This window comes from Plecotus auritus (genome assembly GCF_963455305.1).
Source record: "Plecotus auritus genome assembly, chromosome: 7".
NCBI lineage: Eukaryota > Metazoa > Chordata > Mammalia > Chiroptera > Vespertilionidae > Plecotus > Plecotus auritus.
In genome coordinates, this window is record NC_137774.1 from 13,119,904 (window position 1) to 13,134,954 (window position 15,051).

Here is a 15,051-nt window from a genome sequence, read left to right on the forward strand (position 1 = left end):
GCCTCTAGTTAAATAATAATTCGGTTCCCCAACCCCACCCCTGCCTGCCCCTCCTGGTAATCAACGTCTGTCTTCATGAATTTGCCTTGTCCAGATAGCTCACATAAGTGGGATCATATAATATTTGTCCTCTGTGTCTGATTTATTTTACTTAGCATAATGTTTCTAAGGTTAATCCATGTTGTAGCATGTATGAAAACTTCATTCCTTTTTATATAATATTCCACTGGGTAGATATATCACAAACCTATTTCATTTTTAAACCAATGTATTTAACATCATATAAGATTTAATCTAAAACTTTAGAAAGCTTTCCCTTACTAATAAGTCTAAATAATCCCTTGTGCTCTGCCTTCCAGTCATCATCTAATATTAGCACTATTTTATTTCTTCACACCATCTGAAAATATCAGGTTTAGTCATTTGTTCCCAGCTTATTTTTGGTCTTCCCAAGTAGAACACAACTCCCTGAAGGGGTGCATGACTGTATCTCCAGTCAAATTAGGGCCTGCAAAGGAGGTGCTGAAGGTGGGCAGACAGGGGCACAGCTCACTCTTACCTGGTACACTTGCTATACACAGGACGTGCGAGTTGCAAACAGTGAAACTGTCTAGGATGTTGCCTGGTTGAACAGCATCAATAATAATCACTTTTGTAGCTGCATGAGTGCTAGTACAGATCCAGACTAGACTAGATAATTCTTCTTGATTTTTTAACTCCTTCTGCTGTTCCTGCAGAAGCAAAGTAAAGAAATGAATATTTAAAATGATATATGTGCAAACAGTCAAAAAGCTGTGCCCTTGCAAACAGTCAAGGGCAACACTATTTCAAGTTTATTTCCAGATTATTTGGAAGGCTGAAAATACAGCTGTCTTTCCACATTAATCAGCACATAAGAACTAGCAGGTAAAGCAGATCAGTGACAAAATCTCAACTGTGACAGTTGTTACATACTTGCACACATCTGTCCAAACTCTGGACTATAAACATTTCAAGTACACACTTTATTGAGTGTACCATATACCTCAATAAAACTGATTTTGAGGAAGAAGCAAGGGCATAGTAATCCCAACTAGATGTTAAACCCAGAAGTAAGTTTTGGACCAAAGAGCTAAACTAATAGTCTCAGGCACCAGGAGACAAGCGTTCGTGCACACACTTACCTTCAGTTCCTGATCAAGCTTGTCTAAACTACTCTGAGATGCACTCCGCTGCTGACTGCCTTCTGCATCCAAACCAGCAACATCCTTGTAAAATACACTAGCTCCAACAACAGAACCGCCATCTCTGGTCTTCCCACCAGATAAATTGACTCCAACAGCACACCACAGCTTTTAGAGTTCAAAAATAACAAGTATTAAGTCACTTTTTCTCTAAAAATGTTTAGAATTTTTCACATTTTCCTTAAAATTCTAATGATTATAAATATAGGTCTTTAATATTCAAAGTATCCCAGTCTAAAATTACAAAATAAAAAATCTGATCCACAAAAGTAGGATTTAACAATTTTGTTTAGAAAAGAAATCCACCCAGATTTTAAGAAGCACCTCCTTTAACTTCAAAATTTATTTACCTTCATTGATGTATCTTTTTCATCTAGAGGCCTGAGACAGACAGGCACAGGTAAATTTTTCATCTTATTTTCCCCTTGACCATTGGTTACCTAATAATTTGGGAGGGGGGAGAAAGACACATGAATTAGCCTTATAATTCGTATTTGAAAAATGAAAAAAATCAAGTGGCAATTAGGCAAAATAAACAAGATGCTATGAAATATCAGAAGACAGACTAATTCACGTATGTGAGGACGTGGGGGAGAGAGAGGGAGGGAGGGAGGGAGAGTGAGTGTGAGTGTGTGAGTGTGTGTGTGTGTGTGTGTGTGTGTGTGTGTGTGTAAGCATGTGCTGAGTTTTTTTGGGAATAGGCAATATGGAGTAGACAGGTTAAGTGCCTGAACACCTGAACTGAGTTTTAAGTCAAGTGTTTGAAAGGCTCCATGCCAATGGTTTCTTAAAACGTTTAAACCAGGGGTCCTCAAACTTTTTAAACAGGGGGCCAGTTCACTGTCCCTCAGACCGCTGGAGGGCCGGACTATAGTTTAAAAAAAAAACTATGAGCCGAAACCGGTTTGGCTCAGTGGATAGAGCGTCGGCCTGCAGACTGAAAGGTCCCAGGTTTGATTCCGGTCAAGGGCACGTACCTTGGTTGTGGGCACACCCCAGTAGGAGGTGTACAGGAGGCAGCTGATCGATGTTTCTCTCTCATCGATGTTTCTAACTCTCTATCCCTCTCCCTTCCTCTCTGTAAAATATCAATAAAATATATTTTTAAAAAAACAAAACTATGAACAAATTCCTATGTGCACTGCAGGCCCAGGACGAGTCGGCTGCTAAGCAGGACAGGCAGCGGCACCCGGTGGGCCGGATAAATGTCCTCGGCGGGCCGCATGTGGCCCGCGGGCCGTAGTTTGAGGACCCCTGGGTGCTGTTTTTCAAAAAATGAAATCTTCAAATATTAAAACAGAGCTGGATACGTAAGTTCATGCACTCGGCCACCTCTGTTGGTCCTTAGACTCAGAGGCATTTCTTTTGAGCTCTAGGGTGGAAAACAGCCTGAAAACCACTACCTCCAACACGTCTCTCAATGGATGCCAAGGGCAAGCATCTTGAAATGAGTGGGTTCGGGGTGTGGTTTTTGATTCCTTCACGCCCAGCCACACTCCTGTCCCCGGCACTTCCCACTAGATGCTCTTACGATGCTCACACGTTACCTGTTTGTACTTCTGAGGCAGGCTCCAGCCAAAAGCCTGCACTCTTCCATCCTCCTTCTGAACATGTGCCTTCACCTGACGATACTGTTCTCTCTTTTGTTCTCTGCGTGAGGCTAAACTGGCTTCAGTTCTAAAAGGAAAAAAACATTCCTTTTAAAATTAAGTGATTGTAACAGCTCTCCTGCTAAAAAGAGTAAAAATAACAACACAAAAATTACATGATTTCAGATTGGTTTACTGCAGACTAAGATTCCTCCTTAAAAAATGTTATACCATAGCTGGTCTTTTCAAGTTATGCAGTGAATACAGTGTCCAAGTTTTAACAGATTAGTAAGCAGCCTATTATATTGAACTAGAGGCCCGGTGCACAAAATTCATGCATGGGGGGGGGGTCCCCCTTAGCCCAGCCTGCACCCTCTCCCATCCGGGACCTGTTGGGGGATGTCTGGCTGCCAGTTTAGTCCTAATCCCGGGGATCGGGCCTAAACCAGCAGCTGGACATCCCTCTCACAACCTGGGACCACTGGCTCCTAACTGCTCACCCGTCTGCCTGCCTGATCGCCCCTAAATGCCCCCCTGGCTAGCCTGGTCGCCCCCCAACTGCCCCCCCCCCACCGGCTTGGTTGCCCCCAACTGCCCCCCTCTGCTGGCCTGGTCTCCCTTCACTGCCCCCCTCTGCTGGCCTGGTCGCCCCTCATGGCCCCCCCTGCCAGCCTGGTCACACCCAACTGCCCCCCCTGCTGGCCTGGTCTCCCTTCACTGCCCCCCTCTGCTGGCCTGGTCGCCCCTCATGGCCCCCCCTGCCAGCCTGGTCACACCCAACTGCCCCCCCTGCTGGCCTGGTCTCCCTTCACTGCCCCCCTCTGCTGGCCTGGTCACCCCTCATGGCCCCCCCCTGCCAGCCTGGTCACCCCCAACTGCCCCCCTGCTGGCCTGGTCGCCCTTCACTGCCCCTCTCTGCCGGCCTGGTCACCTCTCACTGTCCACCCTGCCGGCCTGGCTGCCGCCAACTGCCCCCCTGCCAGCCTGGTTGCCCCACACAGCCTGCTGTTCGATCGTTTGGTTGCCCCTCACTAACCCCCCTGCCGGCCTGGTCGCCCCATACAGCCTGCTGTTCAGTCATTTGGTCAGCCCTCACTAACGCCCCCTGCCAGCCTGGTTGCCCCACGCAGTCTACTGTTCGGTCGTTACTGTGAGGGTGTCCTGACCAATTTGCATATTACCCTTTTATTAGTATAGATCATATTTCTATCAGGTTTCAGATTTTAGCTATATGAAAGGGAAAATTCTTAAATACTTTTGCTTCCTCATTTTTTTGGTTCATTCAACAAATACATACTGAGAATTTTCTAATGCAGGGAATGTGCTAGATAGGAGTGACTCAAGACCAATAAATCAGTATCTTCTTAGGAAGATAACATAAGGTTAACTTCTGGATCCCATTTACTTGTTACAGAAGGCAAATATGCAAATGGACTTGGCAAGCTTTAGAGCTGTGCAGTAAAATACCATGAAAATAATTTGTCTTTCTCTGGGCCATTTAAATTTTTATGAGGTAACTTGTTTGGTTTCTTATAGTTAACAAATCTACCTGTGTGTCAGACACTTTACAGATACTATAACCTATATAATTTAATCCTAACACGTCTGAGATAGGTTATTATACTCATTTCACTGGCAGAGAAACTGGGGCTCTAAGAGGTTCATGTACCAAGTTCATGTACACCTAATGAGAAGCAGAGGCAGGCTGAAAAACCAAGTCCTTCTGACACTAAAGGAAAGTAATATAAGCCTTTAGCATTTCAATTAGTATTTATCAATGTTGTCATACCAGAAAAAGGAGACATTAAAAATTTCCTTCTCTTTATGAAAACAGATGCAATATTCCTAAAATGTATTGGCTATAAATAATTTACTTACAATAGCCAAGTTTCAGACATAGTTTATATATAGATTTATCTGGAACTTTACAGCTGAACTGTTAAGTGGTGAGAATATCAGACTGTTGACTTATTGAGGGCATAACCACTAGCCTGGAAAATACTTACTCTTCACTAAGGAAGTCAAAGGCTTTGGACTTATCCCCAGGGAGCTGAGATAAGGTGCTGCTTCTTTTCTTGACAGAAGGAGTAACATGAGAGGTGGGTGCGTTATACTTCAGATTAACAGGTGGTTCGGGTTTCTTAGTAGTATTACTTGAGGAGCTAAAAAGTCGGCTAAAACTAAAAAGAAAAAAGTGAGTATGTGTATGTCTATATATGTATTACATGCACTGTGAAAAACAATCCATAATTTCCACAAATTCCAGAGTGCTTTTATAAGGCAATGAGTTAAAAACTAGCAAAAAAAAAAAAAAAAATGTTGTGGTCACACAGTGCAGCCTTAGCAGTAACTCAGAGCCAAATGCAGACATTCAGGAAAGAGAAACTATGCTGAGCCTGGCAAATCCCTGTTCTTTAATTAGCAATTCCCATAACGAAAGGAAGATGCTCTGAAGTACCAGGAACTGCTCATAATAAAGACATAAAAGAAGATGGCCCCTTTAGCCAGCTCCTGCTTGGTGCCATGTGAGAGTGGCTGTTAAAGAGGAAGGTTATGGCTTCATGGCTTAAAGAGAAGCCTAGTAACCAGTTCTAAAAATAGTCACAATAAAGTACTAGGACATACATTACCATTTTTAAAACACATTTTCTTATTGTACTCAACTTAAATAACTATTTTCACACCCACTCAGAAAGACCAATAGTTCTATTAAACAGGAGATTCACCATAAAGGGGTAAGTATTAAGCTCACTAAACACACAGTACTGCTAGCATGAACATAATTCAAGTCCAAAACCGACATACACTACTCAAACCCCACAAACACTGAATTTCTAATCTTGGCTTTGCAAAGTCTTTTACAATCACACAACCAGTGAAGCACCAGTGAAGCAGCCATTTATTAATGGGGATCCAGGTAATTATCAATTCCGAATAGTTCCCTGTTATTTTATTTAACTTGGCAGAGGATTCCATCAAATGCATAACCAAAATGATGCGGCTTACGACAGCAATATTTTTGTCCTCAAGAACAGCCTTACCGAGCTGGCACACTACATATCAAAAAGAAAAAGTTCAGTTTAGCTACATATCCCAAATTTAAGAAATGTAGGAAGGAAGGAAGGGAGGGAGGAACTGAGGAAGGGAGGAGACACCAAATCATTCTTGAAAATAAATTTTGACTGTAATCTTGTCTCAAAGTGCTATCTAATGTCTTTATGTGTTTTTAGATACTTACAACTGCCAGATGCTTGACCTTTTTTTTTCCTGCATAGCTGGATTTTCTCTTGATGCTCTACATCAAGAAAGAAAGAAAAAAAAAAGAAAAAAATGTGTTATCAGTGAAGTGTTCTAGCTGTCTAAGAACCAAGGACCAAAGAAGTTCTGCTACGGCTACAACTAAAGTAAAATACCATCCCTCCCTCAGAGCTGAGTCTATTGATAGAGACAAGATTGTTACCTGTGCTGGACAAATAACCAACATGCCTGAATGCTTAATATTTAACGTTTCTTGTTAAAGATATATCCTCTACCTCTCTCCTTTTTTATCAAAACACTGCCTTGTAAATCCCTATCTACACTAATAAAAGAGAAACATGCAAATTGACCATCACTCTGCTACACCCACCAGCCAATCAGGAGGGAATATGCAAATCAGAAGGCCAAAGATGGCTGCCCCCCAGCTGCTCCAAGCACAGAGTGGCTGGATGGAGCAGGACGCCCGCTATGGGGCGGGGCGGCAAATGGATCTACAGGAGTGGCACGAAGATGGCAGACTCCGGCCTGAGCAAAGGCCTGGGTCCCGGGTGCTGGAGGAAAACCGGTGCTGGAAGCCAAGGGAAGGAAGGCCTATTGCACGAATCTCTTCATGCAACTGGCCTCTAGTCTTTACATAAAGATCTGTATCACCTTATACTCCCAGCTCTCACAGAGTAGCGTGCAATTTCACTGTTTCAACAGGTTATTTTTCACAGGACTAAAACTCTTCCATCACTGAAAAGATGACCAAAGAAAGGGATGAACTAGATTGGTAGGTAATTCAACAAAATTTTAGAAAATAAGGCATTTCAAACTGATTCAGTAAGATGGTAAGGATGAAAAACTCCCCTTTCCCTTTTTGTAAAAGGCTAAATTAAAAACATCATAACTCAATAGAAAAAGTTAAAAGTAAGATATCAGATACCATTTATCTTCACCTGTTGACTGCCACTTTCTAGCATTAAGAGCAATGAGCAGTGGAGCCTACCGTCCTGGCTGGCGTGTCCAGTGGTTAGAGCGCCAGCCTGCGCACTGGAGGGTCTCGGGTTAAATTTCTGGTAAAGGGCACAGACCTGGCTGTGCAGGTTTGATCTCCAGCCCCAGTTGGGGTGCATGCAGGAAGAATCAACTGATGTGTCTCTCTCACTTTGACCATTTCTCTCTCCCCACAATCCCATCCCCTAGCTCCCTTCCACTCTCTCAAAAAAAAAAAAAAGTCAATGGAAAAAATATCCTTGGATGAAGATTAACAAGAACAAAAATGGAGCCTACCTATATGCCTTGGTTTTTAAAATATTTATTCAATTACTTAATATCCATTAAATGCTGGAGTTACGAACACATTTCTTAGGACTTGTACAATAAATACAGATTAGAATACTAATCTCCTTCCTTCTTGGTAGCTATACACAATTAAAATTTTAGCAAGCTGTAAATATTCTATACAGAAGAATTCTAGTATAACATTGGTAGAGGATATATAAACTACTAAATACATGATGTAATCATAGGACGATAAAAATTGGAGACTAGAAAATATGTTCATAAACTTTAAAAGAATGTGTATGTGTGTACTATTACTGGTAAATCTGATGTAATAGTCCAAACTCAAAAATGTGGGCAAATTAGGGGATGACTACAAACTTTTCTTGAGCTCTTCCTAAATTAAAGGAATACTGTAACTGAGAATCTGACCATTAGATGGCAGCATTAGAGGTGAGATTTAAGATCCAACTGACAAAGATATCAATAGAAGTGGCATTTTGCATAACGTCGGAAAGGGAGATAAAATTCAGCAAGACCATTTTACAGGAAGACACTGAGTAAAAATGACTGTTTCCTATTGGCATATGAAATGCTTGTATTTCCTGACATTACTGCAAAAGTAGTGTCAATTTCTATATTCTTCTGAGAAATGAACACCATTCCTAAGTAATGACAATTGTGTTTGAAAGGTTATAGGAACATTCTCCAAGAGCCCTTTACTGGCCCAAAAGACGCCCATTTTAATCACATGCTGTTGCCAATTCCAAGTGTTACTTTTGAAAGTCTCTCCTAGTAAAGAGAGCAAGGGGCTTGGATCCCCAAAGGAAGAGCTCTTAATTCTGAATGAAGGAATTTCTAGGAAAAGCTAAAAAAAAAAAAAAAAATACTAGAAAAACACCAGAGATACTTCTCATACAAACCGAATCATCTCTGTCCATCGAACAGCTTCCTGAAGCTCCATCAATCTCTCTTTATACTGGTTTCTCTCCATTAGAACTCGGGCCATTTCTACTCTAGTAAACCGCTTCCTCTGGGCTGTGGGAATATCACTCTGCAATGAAATGAAGACTATAGATCACTCTGAGAGCCTATACCTGTTTTGGTATTATCTCAGACATAAGGAAATCTTTAAGCTTTTAAACATTCCTTAATTTCTAATCTAATGGATCACTTAAAATGACCTTATAAAAATAAAACCAATAAAGAGATATAATTACTTATTAACAAAAAGAGGTAGACAATTTAATTTCCGAATATAAATACAGATATTTGAACATAAAAGAAATAAAAAATAGTGCAGATTTTAAACTCTAACCAAAAAAGTTAATTGCTGGCCCTGGCTGGGTAGCTCAGTTGGTTAGTGTCGGTTGAGTTCATAATGTTAATTATAATGTTAAGTTACTATCCATAACTTAGTTACGTTACATATATATTTTATGTATCAAATACTGTATTAAAAAAACAAATAAGAAATTGAAGGGGCACCAACTAATTATTCTGCCCAGGACACCCATATAGCTCAAGTCAGAAGCTCAAGTAGCAAGCACCTGTTACAGGAATGATAAAATAGCTACCAACAGAATAGCCTAGTATGCTAATAATATTGGGAAGAAGCTCCTATTTATATTTTCGTATTGAAATATGTTGATGACATTATGGGCTAGTGGCCTAGTATTACATGCTAGACTTCATTTTGTCCCCATCACCATTTACCACCCCCCACCTGTACCCTTCTCCATCTCCACCCACTCTCTTCCCTTTATCTTTTTAATGTTTAATGCTATTAAACAATTTTTATTATTAATTTTTCATATTTCTAAGTGAAAATTTGTAGCCAAACAAAAATCAAAAACTCAAAATGTCCCTGTTGATCCATGAGCTTCAACATGCAGGTCAGAGCATAGAGCCACCGGGCGGGGGGGGGTGGCGGGAAATAAGCACATCACATGCGGCTAGAAAACTGATTCTGGACACCACGTGGGAGTAGAAGCTACCCAACTCCTGACCACAAACATGCCTTCTGGCTTTTTTTTAATCTTTATAATACTCTATCCAAAGTTTAATTAGTAAGACTTCCCGACAATACCAAATTGTGATAAGAAAAAAAGCCCCAAAAATGTAAACCTACATCATCGTCATCTTTTGCTTTTTGCCTTGCATCTTCAGCTTCTGCACGGGCTCTAGCAGGGAAAAACACACAAAACATGTTATGTGAGTTGAGTTCACCTTTTTAAAGAATGAAAGAGTAGGTAACAAATTTTAACCACCACTAAATGATTATTTTTGTTTCCAAACAGAGTCTTTATTTAGCTGCCTTTATTTAGGACAACATTACCACAGCACTGTACAAGGGGGGGTGGGGGGGTGGGGGGGAGGCGCGGGGAGGGAACCCACATATTAAAAAAGGTTGGGTGAAAGAAAAGGATGTTTCTAATTTCCTTATTAGCAATATTTGAATAGTTCTTCTAACTTTTTTTCACATCATGACAAACACAAAAATGCTAATATTCAGTAAATGGGGGACCTGCTCACAGCAGAGGCAATCAGTTGGCACTTGACCCTGTCCCGGGTAGCCCCTGGTCCCTCCTGATTTGAGAAGGGTGACGGCATCAGTCTCAGGGCTATCCTTCTAACCGGTGGAGGCTCACTGGCTAAGACTGTTAGGTTTAGAGCAGCACAGTGAAAACTTACTTCCTCAGCTCTTCCTCCAGTTCTTTGTTCTTTTCCTCCAGCTTCAATTTGGCTTGTTTCACAGCCTCCAACTCCCCTTGTAGCACATCTTTCTCACAGGTCAGTTCATCCACTTTTGCTATCAAATCGTTCTTCACTACATTCAAAGCATTTCTAAGAAACACATTTCAAGTGCATCGTTACAAATAAATATTCTTTCCATCTTTCAGCTTATTCTTTTGCAGACTAAAGTATACACAATCATAAAGCTGAATAACTGAGTACTTCAAAGGCATTCTACCTGATGTCGTTTGTGGATAAATGTAGCATCCATAAGGGTATTGTTGTTAATAAGTTCTGAAGATATTACCTAGTCAATAAAGTAAAATTAATTCTTATATTTACCTTTAATAATTAATGAGAAAAAAGTCTGCACTAGAAAAAAAATCTACGATCTATTTTCCTTTTGGGTACAGTGGGCATAGGAGTTCATTACAGGTTCAGTCTGTTTTGGACATACACAAATGTTCCAACGTTGCTCTGACACAACAAATTAACAATGTAGACCGATGTTTTTCACATGACTCAGGACCCACCCCACTAAATAAGACGCCAATGTGCTTGAGGGCCTAAGACCCACAAACTGTACCTGAGAACCTACAATTATAGTGGGAACTCAAAATAGGTGGGCTGGGTATAGAGAAAAACATTTTTTGCAGAAATATTAACAGAAAGCCTGGATAACTGTGTAGTGGAAAGATAAAAATCTCTGCAAACAAACTGAGCTACGAAAACTACTTATCTGTGAAATTAGGTCCCATGACGTGTGTGTATACACACAAACCCATAGACAGAGAAGGAGAATAAGATGGGGTAGTAAGACTGCATTAGTGCTGTGTTGAAATGGAGAAATGTCATTGACTTAGACAAGAACAAAATTCAGCATCTTTCCCTTATTAAAATTCTATATATACTTACTTCGTTTCCAACAGTTGTGTATTTTCTAATATAAGATTCTCAACTTCACGACCCATTCCTAGGCAAAAAAAAAAAAAAAAAAAAAAGGATAAAAACTTTGAAAATAAATTTATCAAAAATTATATAACTTACAAGCTATCGTTCCAAATTTTATCTTTAGTAACCTCATTTTGTCTATAATTTAAGTTGATATATTTACTTGAGTGGATTATAAAATTATAATTTTTCCATCACAAAACAATGCTAAAGATTTTGCTAGTCAATGCTTTATAAACATTAGTCTTTATTTTCTCAAAATATTTCAAAAGGATCAAGACTCTTCTGTCAAACATTACAAAATGTAGCAGCATTTAGGGGGAGAAAAAGGAACAGCATTAATATGGATCAGAAGTCTTTTCCAAATCATAGGCTGGTATTTTGGGCTTTTGCCGAAAAATTAGACCTTATTCATAGAGAACAGGCAGAAACAAGGCCAACGGAAGACGAAACCCCAATGCAGATGAAACCTTACCAAAGAAATTATGTTCTTAAAGCCCATGCATTCCATGTAAAGCAAAAACAAAGAACAAGAAACGGTTTGTATAAGAAACAACATGAAAATAGATTGTTGATCTGTAAAGTTTTATGCACGATATGAAAAACATCTGGAATCACAATGCCATGATTTAATGCGTAATGATGTGCAAAAGACAAATTACAATGATTTCCTTCATTCATGAGGATGCTCAGATAGGTTAGACCTAAAAAATAAACGCTTTACCAATTCTGTTGCATAATAAAATTGAATATAATTAGATTGAAAACCCCAGACCAATAATAAGTTTCCTTCAGAGCGTTAATGTTAATGAGCACATTCAGTTGTCACTTTACAGAACCGTGGTTAGTAATTTGGTGAGCCCTCTAAGGCAGGCAGGTAGAGCACTCAATGCAAGATCCATCGTAGCAATCTTTAAGGAGAAGAAAACTAATTTATTACTCATGAGAAACAGAAGAAATAAAAGAACACAGTAGGGAATGTATCTCAAAAAGTCACAGAAACAAACAAATAAAAAAAGCAAAGAAAAACCCAAACTCATTGCTCACTTACCCTAAGCTAACGTTAGAAAATTATATACAATGGGAGAAGCAATATTCATAACACAGCCAAAGAGGAAGAAAATACATCTAAAGAAAACTATGTAAAAGAGTTAACCTTTTTTTTTTAAAGGTAATACTTCAAATGACTTAAAAATAACTTAACATAAAACCAACCTAGCAATGCTAGAAATTCAATGCTTATATATGGACTCATATTTTGTCCATATTTTAATTATCTCAAATATTCTCAAAGATCAGAATACTACCACCATGAAGAATTAAATATCAGAAATAGTATTTGTTTAATTATCTGTTTATGTATTTTCCAAAAACTGAAAATAAAGAAAACCTAAAAAAGTTTCTACATTCCAATTCAAAATGAATTTTGGCAAGATATATGAAAATATTTAAACACTAATGTTAACTTTTCAATAAAGCTATAGAGTCAGGAGAAATAAAGTTTAGACTTATTTTAAGAAGTTTATATAATGACCTTGTTTGCTATAAACTCTCAAGCATACAGGGAGATAAGCATAAAAGCTGAAAATATGTGTAGGGCACAAAAAATAGCTGAGCAGAAAAAAAATGATGAGAAAGCATTAAATGAGAACAGCAGCCAAGAACACCTTGCTTAAAAAGCAGTATATTAAAGTATTTAAAAGCATACACACCAGAATATTCTCCTGGGTAAGCAGCCCAAGAGAAAAATGAAAGAGAACTTCAATTAGATTGTTTTCAGAAAGCAAGAACTACACTCATTTACTTCAAAATGAGAGGAGACAATAAAATTGAAAAGATGTGTAGAAACCATTAATAAAACACAATAAAGTATAAATATTATAAATATGAAAAATAAAAATATGTATTATATGGGAATCATGTCCTATAATGTAGGCCCTAAAGTTTACAAATTCCTAATGAAGAATTCTCTTAAAATCTAGTGTATAAATTTAATATATCATCAAAAGAATTGTTCAAGATTTTCATTTTGAAATATATCAATAAACAGTAACTCATAACCAAAAGAAAAACATAACTGGAAGTGGCCCCATTTCTATTCAAGACTTCAACCAAACATAAACTTAGGTCTAGCATATTTGGAAACCTTACCTACTAAAACAAGCAAAAAACTCCCTGGTAGTTTTCAAAATCATAGACACCTCATTTGATTTTACCTTTGAGTCTCAAGTTGGGTCCATAGATGGGTTTCCAATTTATCTGTTAACCTCTTGAGAAAGTACACACAATTTTATCCAGTTCTGTACAGGCATTTCCCCAAAAGTACACTGATCTCTTCAGGAAAGGAGTTTTAACTCCAAAAGATGAAGACTCACAGATTTAGAGGTGAAACAAAAGTGTTAGAACTATTTAGGAATCCGTTCACTTAGCTGCTGTGCAATGTAGGGAAGACTCGACAATGAGCAAAAGACACAGCTGTCTTGGCCACATTGAGCTTGTTGTCTATTCAAGAAGAAAGGTACCAGGTATATAAAAAAACAGTAAAATATGAAGAGTGGCATAATAAATAAAATGCAGTGCTATGAAAATATATTTCAGTGACAACTAAGATTTAACTATAGGATCAAGACAGAATTCCTAGGGAGGGTGTGCCTTTTAAGCAGAGCCCAAATGGAGGCAGATAACAGTTGTGTGTTTTTTAAAGAAAAGAAACAAACAATTATTGGCATAGGTTGTAAGATAAGGAGAGATCTAGAATGGAGACCTGAGTGGATGGTGAGGTGGTTCATTCACTGAGTTAGTACAAGCTGGTGTAAGAAGAGCCTTGGAGGACAGGACAATAAAGATGATGATGAACTGAGCTTTAGGCACATCAGGTGTAAAGCCCTACAGATCACCTCAGAGCCGTCCATGGGCTGTTTGAAAGGAACATCTGGGGCTCTAGTGAAAGATCTTAGGGAGATGAAAGCTTTGGAGCAATCAGCCATGAAACAACAACAGCAAATAGGATTTCCCCGAACAAAGCAGCGGCCTTGGGGCGGGACACTGGCAGCCGGAAGATGGGCAGAGAATGGGGGCCTGCAGAGAAGACTGAGAGAAGGCAGGGCAGTCTGACATTCCAGAAACCCTGCAAAGCCAGTTTTAAAGACAAATGCTATCTGAGAAGTCATGTGAAATAACTGAGAAGGAACCGTTGGACACAGCAAACAAGAGGCTGTCTCAGGCAAGGCGAGGGTGGGGGAGAGAACCACGCAGACTGCAGCCGGCTGAGATGCAAGTGGGACTTCTGTTAAAAGCAGCCACACTTCTGAGAAGCCTGTTTTGTTCACTGAGTATCATGGCATCAAGAACTGTCCCAAGCACATAACAGACACGTCACTGATATTGCTGTATAACAGTGTGACTGGAAATGGGAGAAAAGTGAGTGGCAGAGGGGGTAGCAACTGAAGCTAGAGAGTCAGAGGGCAGTGTTTTTACTTTCAAACAGTCAAGAACTGAACATGTCTCCATAATAATATAAAGAAGTTAGTAAAGACGGAGAAGTAGAAAATACAGAAAATCAAGAGAAAGAAAATCCCAAAAGAAGGATGTATGAGTGTGTAATTTCCAAGTTCTAGAGTGTGGCTATGGGGAGTAAGTGACTAGAGTGAATGGAGGAAGGGGTCAATCAAAATAAAGTCAGGGGATGAGATACCAATCAAGATAAAGGACAAACCGTGAGGGTTAGTTGTCTCTTTTAAATTATTAAAGTCAGAAAAAAGTGAACTACGCACGTATATGATTACAAAAAACTTTATATCCTCCAACTAGAGAAGAGAGTTTTATAGTAACACGGTAACTAGACAAGTGAATAATGAGTTACATAAATGGGCCATGTACTTACTTAACCCTGGGCCCATTAACGAACCCGAACCCAGGGAAACCATTTTGTTAGTTTAGCTGTACTCCAATCTAGCGAGCATTAGGCCTCAGTAGCTGTCATTGGACTGCACAGAAGAGAAGCCACAAACCAATATGTGCCTTGGAAATTT

At 39.3% G+C, this 15,051-nt stretch overlaps 1 protein-coding gene across 19 annotated transcripts in view; it reads right to left on the minus strand.

Moving 5' to 3' along the window:
- The window catches only part of SPAG9 (sperm associated antigen 9), a 110,497-nt gene that overhangs the window by 22,185 nt on the left and 73,261 nt on the right, over nucleotides 1-15,051 (minus strand). For 8 of the 19 annotated variants that reach the window (XM_080677544.1, XM_080677559.1, XM_080677560.1 and 5 more), the window contains 11 exons: nucleotides 11,496-11,510; nucleotides 10,985-11,042; nucleotides 10,028-10,180; nucleotides 9,465-9,516; nucleotides 8,257-8,387; nucleotides 6,051-6,107; nucleotides 4,819-4,992; nucleotides 2,771-2,900; nucleotides 1,574-1,663; nucleotides 1,164-1,331; nucleotides 560-731 (listed from right to left, as the gene is read on the minus strand). In XM_080677544.1, the coding sequence (XP_080533670.1) occupies nucleotides 560-731; nucleotides 1,164-1,331; nucleotides 1,574-1,663; nucleotides 2,771-2,900; nucleotides 4,819-4,992; nucleotides 6,051-6,107; nucleotides 8,257-8,387; nucleotides 9,465-9,516; nucleotides 10,028-10,180; nucleotides 10,985-11,042; nucleotides 11,496-11,510 (1,200 nt within the window). Of the gene's footprint in view, nucleotides 1-559; nucleotides 732-1,163; nucleotides 1,332-1,573; nucleotides 1,664-2,770; nucleotides 2,901-4,818; nucleotides 4,993-6,050; nucleotides 6,108-8,256; nucleotides 8,388-9,464; nucleotides 9,517-10,027; nucleotides 10,181-10,984; nucleotides 11,043-11,495; nucleotides 11,511-12,732; nucleotides 12,745-15,051 lie in introns of all 19 variants that reach the window. The other 11 variants (XM_080677545.1, XM_080677557.1, XM_080677556.1 and 8 more) reach the window with 2 other exon arrangements.